The sequence below is a fragment of the Girardinichthys multiradiatus genome, chromosome 6 (assembly GCF_021462225.1).
Source record: "Girardinichthys multiradiatus isolate DD_20200921_A chromosome 6, DD_fGirMul_XY1, whole genome shotgun sequence".
In the NCBI taxonomy this organism is placed as follows: Eukaryota; Metazoa; Chordata; class Actinopteri; order Cyprinodontiformes; family Goodeidae; genus Girardinichthys; species Girardinichthys multiradiatus.
In genome coordinates this window covers 18,772,777-18,786,599 of record NC_061799.1, presented here as the reverse complement: position 1 = coordinate 18,786,599, position 13,823 = coordinate 18,772,777, and the positions used below count along the sequence as shown (strand labels likewise).

At 40.4% G+C, this 13,823-nt stretch overlaps 1 protein-coding gene across 1 annotated transcript; it reads right to left on the bottom strand.

The window, feature by feature from the left end:
• Positions 1 to 9,052: 9,052 nt before the first annotated feature.
• Positions 9,053 to 13,613, bottom strand: fem1a (fem-1 homolog a). The gene has a single exon (XM_047368879.1). It carries the CDS (start codon positions 13,427 to 13,429, stop codon positions 11,576 to 11,578), a length of 1,854 nt encoding a protein of 617 aa, XP_047224835.1. The 5' UTR covers positions 13,430 to 13,613; the 3' UTR covers positions 9,053 to 11,575.
• Positions 13,614 to 13,823: the final 210 nt, after the last annotated feature.

The following is a 13,823-nucleotide window of genomic DNA, read 5'->3' as shown; positions in this document are numbered from 1 at the left end:
ACAGGGTGTCTGCCTCACGGACTAAAACTGGGAGCTGGTTCCACAGGAGAGGAGCCTGATAACTAAAGGATCTGCCTCCCATTCTAGACACTCTGGGAACCACCAGTAAACCTGCAGTCTGAGAACGAAGTGCTCTGTTAGGAACATATGGAACATTCAGATCTCTGATGTATGATGGAGCTACAAGGGTTAGACAATGAAACTGAAACACCTGGTTTTAGACCACAATACAGGTCCTTCTCAAAATATTAGCATATTGTGATAAAGTTCATTATTTTCCATAATGTCATGATGAAAATTTAACATTCATATATTTTAGATTCATTGCACACTAACTGAAATATTTCAGGTCTTTTATTGTCTTAATACGGATGATTGTGGCATACAGCTCATGAAAACCCAAAATTCCTATCTCACAAAATTAGCATATTTCATCCGACCAATAAAAGAAAAGTGTTTTTAATACAAAAAAACGTCAACCTTCAAATAATCATGTACAGTTGTGCACTCAATACTTGGTCGGGAATCCTTTTGCCGAAATGACTGCTTCAATGCGGCGTGGCATGGAGGCAATCAGCCTGTGGCACTGCTGAGGTCTTATGGAGGCCCAGGATGCTTCGATAGCGGCCTTTAGCTCATCCAGAGTGTTGGGTCTTGAGTCTCTCAACGTTCTCTTCACAATATCCCACAGATTCTCTATGGGGTTCAGGTCAGGAGAGTTGGCAGGCCAATTGAGCACAGTGATACCATGGTCAGTAAACCATTTACCAGTGGTTTTGGCACTGTGAGCAGGTGCCAGGTCGTGCTGAAAAATGAAATCTTCATCTCCATAAAGCTTTTCAGCAGATGGAAGCATGAAGTGCTCCAAAATCTCCTGATAGCTAGCTGCATTGACCCTGCCCTTGATAAAACACAGTGGACCAACACCAGCAGCTGACACGGCACCCCAGACCATCACTGACTGTGGGTACTTGACACTGGACTTCTGGCATTTTGGCATTTCCTTCTCCCCAGTCTTCCTCCAGACTCTGGCACCTTGATTTCCAAATGACATGCCGAATTTGCTTTCATCCGAAAAAAGTACTTTGGACCACTGAGCAACAGTCCAGTGCTGCTTCTCTGTAGCCCAGGACTGGGGAATGCGGCACCTGTAGCCCATTTCCTGCACACGCTTGTGCACGGTGGCTCTGGATGTTTCTACTCCAGACTCAGTCCACTGCTTCCGCAGGTCCCCCAAGGTCTGGAATCGGCCCTTCTCCACAATATTCCTCAGGGTCCGGTCACCTCTTCTCGTTGTGCAGCGTTTTCTGCCACACTTTTTCCTTCCCACAGACTTCCCACTGAGGTGCCTTGATACAGCACTCTGGGAACAGCCTATTTGTTCAGAAATTTCTTTCTGTGTCTTACCCTCTTGCTTGAGGGTGTCAATAGTGGCCTTCTGGACAGCAGTCAGGTCGGCAGTCTTACCCATGATTGGGGTTTTGAGTGATGAACCAGGCTGGGAGTTTTAAAGGCCTCAGGAATCTTTTGCAGGTGTTTAGAGTTAACTCATTGATTCAGATGATTAGGTTCATAGCTCGTTTAGAGACCCTTTTAATGATATGCTAATTTTGTGAGATAGGAATTTTGGGTTTTCATGAGCTGTATGCCAAAATCATCCGTATTAAGACAATAAAAGACCTGAAATATTTCAGTTAGTGTGCAATGAATCTAAAATATATGAATGTTAAATTTTCATCATGACATTATGGAAAATAATGAACTTTATCACAATATGCTAATATTTTGAGAAGGACCAGTAATTAACCAGTATGGTGTGGGGCCTCCTTTTGCGGCTAATACAGCGTCTTGGGAATTACATATACAAGTCCTGCACAGTGGTCAGAGGGATTTTAAGCCATTCTTCTTGCAGGATAGTGGCCAGGTCACTACGTGATACTGGTGGAGGAAAACGTTTCCTGACTCGCTCCTCCAAAACACCCGAAAATGGCTCAATAATATTTAGATCTGGTGACTGTGCAGGCCATGGGAGATGTTCAACTTCACTTTCATGTTCATCAAACCAATCTTTCACCAGTCTTGCTGTGTGTATTGGTGCATTGTCATCCTGATACACAGCACCGCCTTCAGGATACAATGTTTGAACCATTGGATGCACATCGTCCTCAAGAATGGTTCGGTAGTCCTTGGCCCATCTACCACAAGTATCGGGCCAAGGGAATGCCATGATATGGCAGCCCAAACCATCACTGATCCACCCCCATGCTTCACTCTGGGCATGCAACAGTCTGGGTGGTACGCTTCTTTGGGGCTTCTCCACACCGTAACTCTCCCGGATGTGGGGAAAACGGTAAAGGTGGACTCATCAGAGAACAATACAGGTTTCACATTGTCCACAGCCCAAGATTTGCGCTCCTTGCACCATTGAAACCGACGTTTGGCATTGGCATGAGTGATCAAAGGTTTGGCTATAGCAGCCCGGCCGTGTATATTGACCCTGCGGAGCTCCTGACGGACAGTTCTGGTGGAAACAGGAGAGTTGAGGTGCACATTTAATTCTGCCGTGATTCTGGCAGCCGTGGTTTTATGTTTTTTGGATACAATCCGGGTTAGCACCCGAACATCCCTTTCGGACAGCTTCCTCTTGCGTCCACAGTTAATCCTGTTGGATGTGGTTCGTCCTTCTTGGTGGTATGCTGACATTACCCTGGATACCGTGGCTCTTGATACATCACAAATACTTGCTGTCTTGGTCACAGATGCACCAGCAAGACGTGTAACAACAATTTGTCCTCTTTTGAACTCTGGTATGTCACCCATAATGTTGTGTGCATTTCAATATTTTGAGCAAAACTGTGCTCTTACCCTGCTAATTGAACCTTCACACTCTGCTCTTACTGGTGCAATGTGCAATCAATGAAGACTGGCTACCAGGCTGGTCCAATTTAACCATGAAACCTCCCACACTAAAATGACAGGTGTTTCAGTTTCATTGTCCAACCCCTGTAGATCATTAAGGGCTTTATATGTGAGGAGGACAATTTTAAATTCTATTCTGGATTTACCAGGGAGCCTATGAAAGGAAGCTAAAGTAGGATAAATATGATCTCTCTTTTTAATTTTCATCAGAACTCTTGCTGCAGCATTTTGAATCAGCTGATAACTTTTAACTGCATTTTGTGGACATCCTGATAGTAAAGAATTACAATAGTCCAGCCTTGAAGTAACAAATGCATGGACTAGTTTTTCAGCGTCAGTCCTGGATAGGATATTTCAAATTTTGGCAATGTTCCCGAGGTGAAAGAAGGAAATCCTAGAAACCTGTTTAATATGGGATTTAAATGACATGTCCTGGTCAAAAATAACTCCAAGGTTTTTTACTTTATTATCGGAGGTCAATTTAATGCCATCCAGGTTAAGTGATTGACTAAGCAGTTTCTTTTTTTAAAGACTTTTCTTTCAGGTGTGGAGTACCCAGTCAAATTAAACTCAAAGGTTATTAAATAATGGTCAGACAGGACAGGGTTATGAGAAAATATTGTTATGTCTTTACACTCAATGCCATATGTCAGCACAAGGTCCAGACAATGAAGACAAAGGTGGGTAGGTTTGTTAATGTTTTGAGCAAAGCCAATTGAGTCTAAGATAGCATTAAATGTTATATTTAGGCTATCACTTTCAGTGTCAACATGAATGTTAAAATCCCCCACTATAATAACCTCATCTGTATTTAACACCAAATCAGATAAAAGGTCTGAAAACTGATCTAAAAATTGAGAGTAAGGACCCGGTGGACAGTACAAAACAACAAACAGAAGTGGTTTTACTGCTTTGCAATTTGGATGAGGAAAACTAAGGATTAAATATTCAAAAGAGTTGTAGCTATTGTTTGGTCTGGGACTAATCAATAAATCGGACTGAAAGATGGTTGATACTTCTCCTCGCCCAGTATTTTGAGGAATTTGAAAATTTTAATAATTAGTAGGAGTTGACTCATTTATAGTAACATAATCCTCTTGCTGCAGCCAGGTTTCTGTGAGGCAAAATAAATCAATCTGATTGTTACAAATCAGGTCACTAACTAGCAAAGTCTAGCAAATTCAATAATTTAATTCAAAAAGCTAAATATTTCTGAGAATTTTCAATAATACTTACAGCAAATGAAAGCCAAAATTGTTTCTCTGAATTTGTTTTTATTGGTCTTATGTAAATATTACAAAAGACCAATAAAAAAAATTTTTATGGCCCCATGACATAACATAACTTTAAAAGACAAATCACCTGATTGCTTGGGCTAGGTTAAAGAGTCATAATGGAATCAATCAGCTAGACTGATTGATTCCAACCAACATTTACATTTACATTTATTTCTAGGGCCTACATGAGTAGTAAGCACGCTGGAAAACAGGTGATTATCTATTGGTTACATAATGGAGTCATATGAATTCACATGGGCATTCACCTACCATCTTTGAGTTAGGACAACCTTGTGTAAAATGTGGGACCTATAATCTGAGATGTTTGTTCATATTGAATTGACCCATTTGAGACCTAATTAAAAGCTACATAGGATGTCCAACTTGGATTTAGTCAACACAGATGAGTTTCATACAGGAAGCACATTGTGAACCTGGGCACATCTAGTATCCAACTAGACTGAGCAAAATCCATATGGGGCCCATGTACACATGTTGGCTGGGATCTTTAGCTGTGTGGGATTTAGAAAAAAAAAAAAGAATACAAGCGCTGAAAAAGGGACTTTGAAATACACTTGTTGAATACTGAGGAAAGAGTTGCAAAACTACCCCAAAACTAATCCTTTTTGGAGGTGTTTTGCACATGCAGTTAGCTTTATTTCTGCACCAGATTTACAAAGCATATTGCACTAAATACATGACAGTAAATTAGAATATCATCAACAAGTTCCTGTTTTTTAGCAATCCCTTTCATAACACACATAGTGCAATATTATAAGTATTTGTTTCTTTTAAACTTGATGGTTCTGGTCCTGAAAACGAATGACAACGCATAATTCAGTTTTATTAGAAAATTAGAATATTGCATAAAAACAATTAAAAGGAGTTTAATAATTGAAATGTTATGGCCTACACCATCAGTGTGGATGACTGCTGACTTGACAGTTGTCCAGCAGACACCGCAGTTATCAGCAGTCATTGACACTAAGCAAGCGGTTAGCCAGAAAAAGTAATTGCTAAAGAAGCTAGCTGTTCACAGTGTGCTGTAGCCAAGCATGTTAAAGAAAAGTTAAGTGAAAGGTAAAAAGTGGAACAAGTAACCACATCCATGGCCTACAACTGCCACATTCATTGTCTTAAGCTAGTCGTGAGCTAAATATGAAGCATCTTACCTGGGTGAGGAGAAAAAGGACTGGATAGTGCCTCTTCTCAGAGTTAATTTGCATTTCATTTAGAAATCAAGATCCTGGAGTCTTGAGAAAGAGTGGAGAGACACAGAGTCCGAGTTGCTTTAGGTCAAGTGTGAAGTTCCAGTTAGTAATGCTTTGGGGAGCCATGTCTTTTGGTGATGTCGGTCCACTGTGTTTTATCCAGTCCAAAGTCAGCACAGCTGCCTACCAGGAAATTTTAGAGCACTTCACGCTTCCCTCTGCTGAGATGTTTTTAGAGATGCTGTTAATTTTGCCAACCAGAAGTACCAATACCTAATTTGCAGATCATAGTATCGCTGTACTTCGATTGATCAACAAACTGGCCTGATCTAAACCTTACAATCAATTGATATTTGTCAAGATGAGAGACAGCAGGCCCAACAATGCAGATGAGCGGAAGACCACTTATAAAGAGACCAGGCCTTCTTTAACACCCCAGCAGAGCTACAGGCTGATTACCTCCAATTCTAATTCATACAAAAGGAATCTCAACAAAGTTTTGAGCTCATGTACCTTAATGTACAATGACAGACTTTTCAGTAGGCCTAAATTTGTGTATTAAAATAATAATTCTTACCGGTCCATACAATATTCCATATGAACCTCATTTTTTGGGGTTTTCATCAGCTGTAAGAAATAGCCATCAAAATGAACAGAAATAAACACTGGAAATATATCAATGTGTTTGTAATGAATCTATATAAAATATGTTTCACATTTTTAAGGGTTTCCTGAAACAAATTAACTTTTCAATGACTTTTCAATTCTAATTTATTAAGCTTTACTTGTAGAAAGGTAAAAAAAAATGTTTCCTTGTGGAATTTAGAACTGGTCAGTTTATGCAAAAGCTCCTCATTAAACCTAACTTAATTACAATTTCTAATACTGTTAAAATATATTTTTTAGCTCATAATCATAAATTTCACAAATTATTGAAATACTTCTCTTTGCCATGTAGACATTTGTTTCAATCCAGGTTCAGACTGATTTGTTTAACTTGGAAAATTTGTTGGCAGTGTGGAAGGACAGTATTTTTAACCTTGACAATTAAAGAATTGCCTTCGTATTTCCTCAATCTTCTTGGCAGCATGTAACACATGGACCTATCCATGATTGATACAATTTGACTAATGAACTTACATTTGTCAGAATTTTGAATATATGTAATATCGCAGCACTTTTTCATGTTGTAACAAAATGTACATGTACGTTCAAATGCAATTGGTGATCTTCGATGACCCCTAATATGTTCATAAAGTCTTTCGATCTCTATATCGTTACTAATAATACAAATTTGACTCATCTTCTGCTTGTGTGTGAGCAGTCGGAGGACAAAAAGAATGATGTCATCATTCATTATACTGCTGTAATCATTAATACTCTGTTCTGCACCCCAATTGGCTTGTAAATATTGGATGGAAAAAAGCTATAACTGAAGCAGTGATCATAAATTACCAGAAATATAAGACCTGACTTCTTTCTTTTGTTGTTAAGGGTTTGGTCTTATTTAGGTCACACAGAGTGACAGTATTAGCAGCCACAAGGGCGAATTTTGAGGTGTTGTTAGTGCGGCGTTGGAGGTTGTTCTGACACCACTAGATTTCTCAAAGGAGGGTTTATTCCTTGCTGCTGACCCCCTTGGCAACCCTCTGCAAACAGAATAAGAATCAGCAACTCCAGTCAGCCAAGATTCATCATCATTTATTTACATTACAAACACTTATTTACCCATAGTAGTGTGTTAAAAGCCATTTTCTTTGTGTTGGTTGACATGGAAATTGACGAAGTTTGCTTTAGAGACCTAAAAATCAGATAACTGGCATCATATTTCAGACTAAAATCAGCAGTTTTTCCTTTCACAAAGCGTTTAAGGGACAAAGGCTTCTGGTTTTCATTAACTTTCTTTGTTGCTACTGACATCTAGTGGGCAGATCCTATTATATTAGAGTGTTTCTTGGAGGAGATGGGAGAACACAAAAACGTTGAGTGTGGAGTGTTTCTTTGTCTAACTGGATCACATTGACAAAAGGGAATTTCATAAAAAGAAGCTAAATTGAATAACTAAAAAAAAAAGAAAGATAAAAATTTATCTCACCTAAAACACAACAGGCATGCATTTAGTCCAGCCCTAATAACTGTCACCTTTCATCCTTTATATACTATAATTCAGCAGGCACTTTATATCACTACTAAGAACTTAAATCCATGGTTCTTACATGTTTTCCACTTCAAATTTAACTGATTCGAATAGCTTTTTCTGGACAGTTTTAATAACATTTAAAAAATTTCAATGCAAAAATGTATCTTGAAAATGTTTGTACAAAGTACAAAGTACAAGTATGTGCCAAAAACCATGAAATTTCAGTAGTGCAGTTTATTTCTGCTTCAGCTGATAGGTTTAGGGCTGTTTCCCATCTGAACTTAGATCACTTCTCAAATTACCATTGAATTGTTAAAGCACAGTATGTGATCTCTGATACCTTTATTCTGCTAACAACGATAAGAAGCAATAGTTGTTTCAATGCTCTGTTTAGCACATAAACCACTCCAGATAATGCTCAGCTTAAGAATGACAGGTCAAGTTTAAAAATAACAAAATAAAGTTGTAGTGTGGCAAATAAAAGGTAAAGGATGTCATTTAAACAATAACTACTAAAAAAAAAGCACTTAATCCTTTGATACAGTTTTTTATCCAAACATGGAAACTGCAAAAAGCAAATTCTAGACAACGTAGAAACCCAGAAAGTCAAGACAGATGGATTAATTTCAGCTTGGTGGGGTGAGTTGCTGCATTAGACGAGAACTTTACTGCCTGGAATCAGCTAACTTGGTGAACAAGACACCTGCTCCAGTAAAAGCACACTAGTAGCTAATATCTGAGGTTGAGCGTTCAGCAGTAGATACTCAGTGTTTTGTCTGCTTCCTGTAAGGTTAAAGCAGCCCGTTGTTGATTGTGTGCTCTCTCTGCCTCTTACCCTGTGCCCTGCCTCACAGTATTACATTACATTATTCCCATTTTCAGAGCTGAAGCTAAGAACGAAAGATCCCTAAAATTAGCCAGATGGGTGCCCTGTCTCCACCGCTGCCCAACAGCAGTGACGTTGATTGCAGCCTATTTATACTCTGGGAGTTCAGGACCCAGAAAGATCAAGTTTCTGTTATGCTTTATTCCAACATTCTAAGGTTTAAAGTAAGCTGTGGAAAGCCTTGAAATGGAGAGATGAAATGTCAGGTCACAGATCACTGTTTAGTGACATACTCTCCAGTAGGATGAATTAAACAACTTATTCAAATGATTACATGATAGTTTGGATAACTTATACCAATTGGCCTTATATGATCAACTCACTTTGATTGGACTATTTTATAACAATTAGAATTGAAAACGGACTGTTTGTGACTGAATGAGTATTTATTTGAAATAAGTCTGATTCTATACTGCTGGATATAAACTGGATCTGACATTTGTTTTAATTTGTCACAACAGATAAACTGAACAACTTCCATATCCTGGTAACACATTGATTGCAGTTCATCTAAATCCTATCACATCAAATACCACCAACTGTAAAAACAAATATCAAAAAATAATGACATATTTCTTTCTTTTTCTCAAGTATGCTGAAAACAACACAGACACACGTATCATGTTTTGATTCTAAATTTTATTCAGGCATCTCCAAGACAATTCTGCTTTTAAGCCAATCAGGTAAATGAATGAGTTCAGTAAGAAAGGCAGCGTCAGCTCAGAGCCCGAATGTAAGGATTCCAGGATTTATCGAGCCAATCCGCGTGCATTCAGTTTCAACAAAACATCTGCAATAAATACAAGATCAACAAAAGGAAGTCTTGTGCTGTAAGACTGAGATGCAATAATGGCTGAAACAGCCATCTGTTTCATTCCTTTGAGATGCGTTTGAGGTTAAAGGGAAAAACTGGGACTCTCCTGAAAAAACAAGTTTCTGTTTTAATCCCTAATAACAGTCTGAAGCTCTCTTATTGACATTCAACTAAACACATTAGCTGAGGATGTAATTACAGAAAGAAAATGGATTTAGATGTACTTCAGGCTTCCTAGTATTAAACAATTTGCTTTGAGAGGATGAGAAAACTAAGAAGGCGTTCTTAGTTATCTCGGAAGACGGCAGTTTACTGTGAATGAACCGGCCCAAGTCACTAAGTGCTGCAGAGATACTTTCAGCTTGGTGAAAAATACTTTGAGTTGGATTAATACCAACTGCTTAGGTTAGAAACAGTTAGAAACAGAGAGATGAGTTTGTTGCTGCCTGTTTTATGCAATTCAATCAACACTAATTACCTCAGAGTCTTTCAAGTAATTGTTCTCAAGGGTGACAAAGAGTATCACAGTCTTAAATATTAAGACACTAGAGTTACTAGTCCTTTGATACTGTTAAATTAGTGTCCTTGCTTGAAGTTCTTACTCTTGCTTAGATTTAAAGATGTTACACTTTTGTCTTTTCAGAAAAAAGTCAGTAACAGAATGTTTGGCACCTTCCCAAAATTAAACAGACATAAGTGAAAAACCTGCTAGAATTTGAGTTGACTTTAAGTATATAAATTAACAAAACAAGAATTGAACTACAATAACCACACTTCATTTTCATGCATGTTTTCAGGAAACTTTGACCAGATGCCTTGTGTCAATAACTCTGAAGCCTGTATTTCATAAAAGCCTGATCATGATGCTCCTTTTTTGTTGAAGAAACTCGTTAACAGAAACCTAAGGTGGGACCAAGTCATCATTTTGCTAGTCATAATAAGTCTCAAGTCCCAAGTAAAAAGTCCGAAGTCCAGAAGTGCAAGTTCTAAACGTTGAATTTTCAGTCTTAACCAAGTAAATTAACCAAATTTGTAATTTAATCACAGAGTAATACTTAGTAATACAGAGTTAGCAAAAATATTAGTAATACCTTAGGGTATTTATTTGCCAGAACAAGCTGCAACTTCAACTTGCAGACATCAAAAGGGTTGTTATGTCTGACAGTTTCCTAGCCATCTCTTATTGAAGCAACACCTTTAAAAGTAAATATTCTGTAAGACTATTGTTGAAGGGACACTGTATGTAGCTGTCTGTGTTGTCCAAATTAAGTGACAATTGTAATGTTTTAAATAATAGATGCTTTCTACAATATAACATCCTTCTCGAGTTACTCACCTACTTTATGGATGAATGTAAGAACACATTGTCAGGTTAATTAACAGGATTATTTAAAAATCAATACTGTAGAGGATGCTTAATAATTAAATTAGAAAATGATCTGGCAATTGTTTTTAAGTAACTGTTTTGCAAATATCTACTGGTGTAAGGCCTACAAATGCAAGAATTAGCTGTTTTTTGATTGATTTCCATTTTAACAATCAACGGATTTTAACTAATACTGAGGTTTGGACTGTTAGCAAAATAATTTAATGTGTCACTTTGGACTCAGAAACTTGATGATAGTTTTCACAGTATTTAGACATTTTATCATGTATGTAAAATGGCTTTACGGCCTTTAACCTTTCCTAGCTATTAAGCCAACATTAAGCACGCATGAGTCCTTATTCTGTTCGCAACTATAAATGTCAAAGGAAGTTCCAGATTGTTGTCTTTCTGTCTGTAATTCTAACCTATGCGTTTCTCAGACAATATAGTTCTTTTTGATCACCTTGTAATTTGTGTAAAACTAATGAAATGATCTTCATTATTATTATTTTGCTCAGTAACTTCACTGTACCTCTTTACGCTCTTCTGCAACATAATTGCATGTCGTGTTAGATTCTGGGCAGTAAGTTTAAAACAGCAGCAAACTAAAAAAGCGAACATTTGTGAGGGACACGCTTCTTTAAAATTACATACTTTCTGTTTGATGTAAAATTTCAAATATTTTGAGGCCAAAAGGCTCAAGTGAAGTCAGGAGTGACTAGTGTTGAAGTTTAAGCCAGGGTCCAAGTCCAAGTCTTTCACAATTGTGACCTAAGTCCACACCTCCACCAGAATCAATCAGTTTAAAAGTCTTTGAGACTTCATCATGAAATTAAATTCAGATCTGAAGCAGAGGCTACTTCCAGAGGATGTATGTTTATTGCTATGGTTTGGTCTGATACATACTTGTTAGAACCAGAAGTGGAGATAATGTTTGTTAAAGGGAAGCCTCTTCATGGATGTCAGTGGAGCTCAATGAAAGCCTCCATCTCCTCAGAGATCAGTCCTCTGTATGGCAGCCTGTGCTTTTCAATTGCACGAGCTGCCAGGCACTGAAGGGTGATGTAGTTCAGCGGATAGAGCGCCGGGTGGCCACTGCTGTGCTCATCCAACAGCTCGTAGGCCGTTTTCCTCTGAGCGTTCGTCGCGTCGAAGTGGGCCCCCGCCTTCACGAGCAGCGCCATGATCTCTGGGTAACCATTGTTGGCAGTAATGTGCAGCGGGGTGTTGTTCTCGCAGTCCCGTGAATCTACATCTGCGCCGCACTCTAGGAGCAGCGCTGCCACCGCCTGGGAGGGAAAGCGGCCAACTGGATAGCGCCCCACGGATGTGGTTTCTTTGTCCACGGCCATGTGAAGCGGAGTGAATCCATTCCGACCTCGAGGGTTGAGCTTGAGCAGCCGGTAGACAGTGTGCTTCTTTTGGTGTTCTTGCTCAGGGCTGCACTCGAGCTTTTCTAGTAAAAAGATGAGGTGGAGGATGATGGAGAGTGCCTTGTTGAACTGAGGGGCTTCTGGGGGGTTATCTTTCTGTGCCACAGCTCTTTCAACTTCCCTCACACTTTTCCCCAGCACAGTCATTAGATCCTGAAAGGTGATGCGAGTTGACAGGGTGCCTTTGGCCCTGTCCTGAAGAACAAAAGAAAAGAGTTCTGCAAAGGATAAGAAACTTGAGGCTGTCATGGGACTGAGGGGGTCCAAGTTGCTCTGCTGCATGTCTAAAGCATATTTCCACAGACTGATACAGCGTTCAAAGTTGCCTGAGTCAGCATACACAGCTCCCCTGTACCGAATGTAATAAGATGTGTCCGGGTGAGATGGCCCAAGGATGCGCTCACGAACCAGCAAGGCCTGCATCCTCATTTCATCAGGATCTGTGATCAAAGCTTCCAGCTCCTCTGCGGTGGTCACCTCCTGGGCACAGCCGTAGGCAGGGATGGGGGGACCAGGTGGAGGCTTGGACAGTGATCCATCTTTGTCACCCGCCTGCCTCAGCTCCATGGCTCTTCTCCAGTACCTCATTGCTCCCAACAGATCTCGCTTTTTGTCCACAAACGTAGCCCCCAGTAGGTCCAGAGCATCGACCCGCTCCTCTCTAGAAGTGTGAGCCTGGTGGGCCAGATACTCCACAATGTTAGTGTGACCCGTTACACTGGCAGCCAGTAGGGGGGTCATCCCATATCCATCCCTCTCCATGCCGGCGTTGCACTTCAGCAGCATCTTCATGATGTCCAGACTCCCAGACTCAGCACAGTCATGGAGGGCCGTGTTTCCCTTCACACTCTTACGGTTCACGTCAGCCCCACGGTCCAGGAGGAACTTGGCTATCTCTTTGTGGCCCTTGTAGCAGGAGATCATGAGGCAGGTGTGGCCGTGGCGGTTGGCGACCTCCATGTCCGCTCTGTGCTCCACCAGGTATCGGACGATCTCCAGGTGGCCGTCGAAGCAAGCGGCTCGGAGCGGGGTGGAGTTGGTTAGCGTGGCGTTGTTCACCGAGGCGCCGTGTTTCAGGAGCGTCTTCACCACGGGGAGGTGACCCGCTGCCGAAGCCGCCCACAGCGGCGGAGCCCCCTCGATAGTCTCGCCGTCAAAGTTGACCGAGCCCCCGAGTTCAACATTAGCTTTACAATGTTCAAGCAGGTAGTCTACCACCTCTAAATGTCCGTACCGAGAGGCTATGAGCAGCGCGGTACTGCCCTGGATTTTCTCCTCCGCTAAAGCCTCCAGCTCCTCAGGAGTTTTGTTGCTCAGCAACTTCTGGATAAGTTTCAGCTTACCATCTCTGGCCGCGTTAAAAACCGCCACGGTTATATCCATTTTACAGGCTCTGTGCTGCAGCACCGCACACCAACTCCATACCCATTTATAGGAAAAGCGACGAACCTGGTTTTAAGTAGCGGAGTTCCGGAATCTTAGTTTGGACCCAGTTTCTGACTCACATCTTTCTGCCATTTTGAGATTGCTGTCAAGATGGCGTTTGTGCTCTTTGACAGGTCTCTGTTTACTAGTGAAGCTCAGCATTCTGGGTAATGTGGTCTTAACGGAGAGTTTTCGTATGCAGAGTAGGGAATGTGGTATTAACATTAAACTGCATTTCCCATGAAGCAGACGAGTTATATTAACAACAGCTGATGGCTTCCTTTGTTTTGGTTGTTGAAACCAACATTGGGCCTTTTTGGTCTCCGATTTACAGCCAGCTGACAGTGAACTC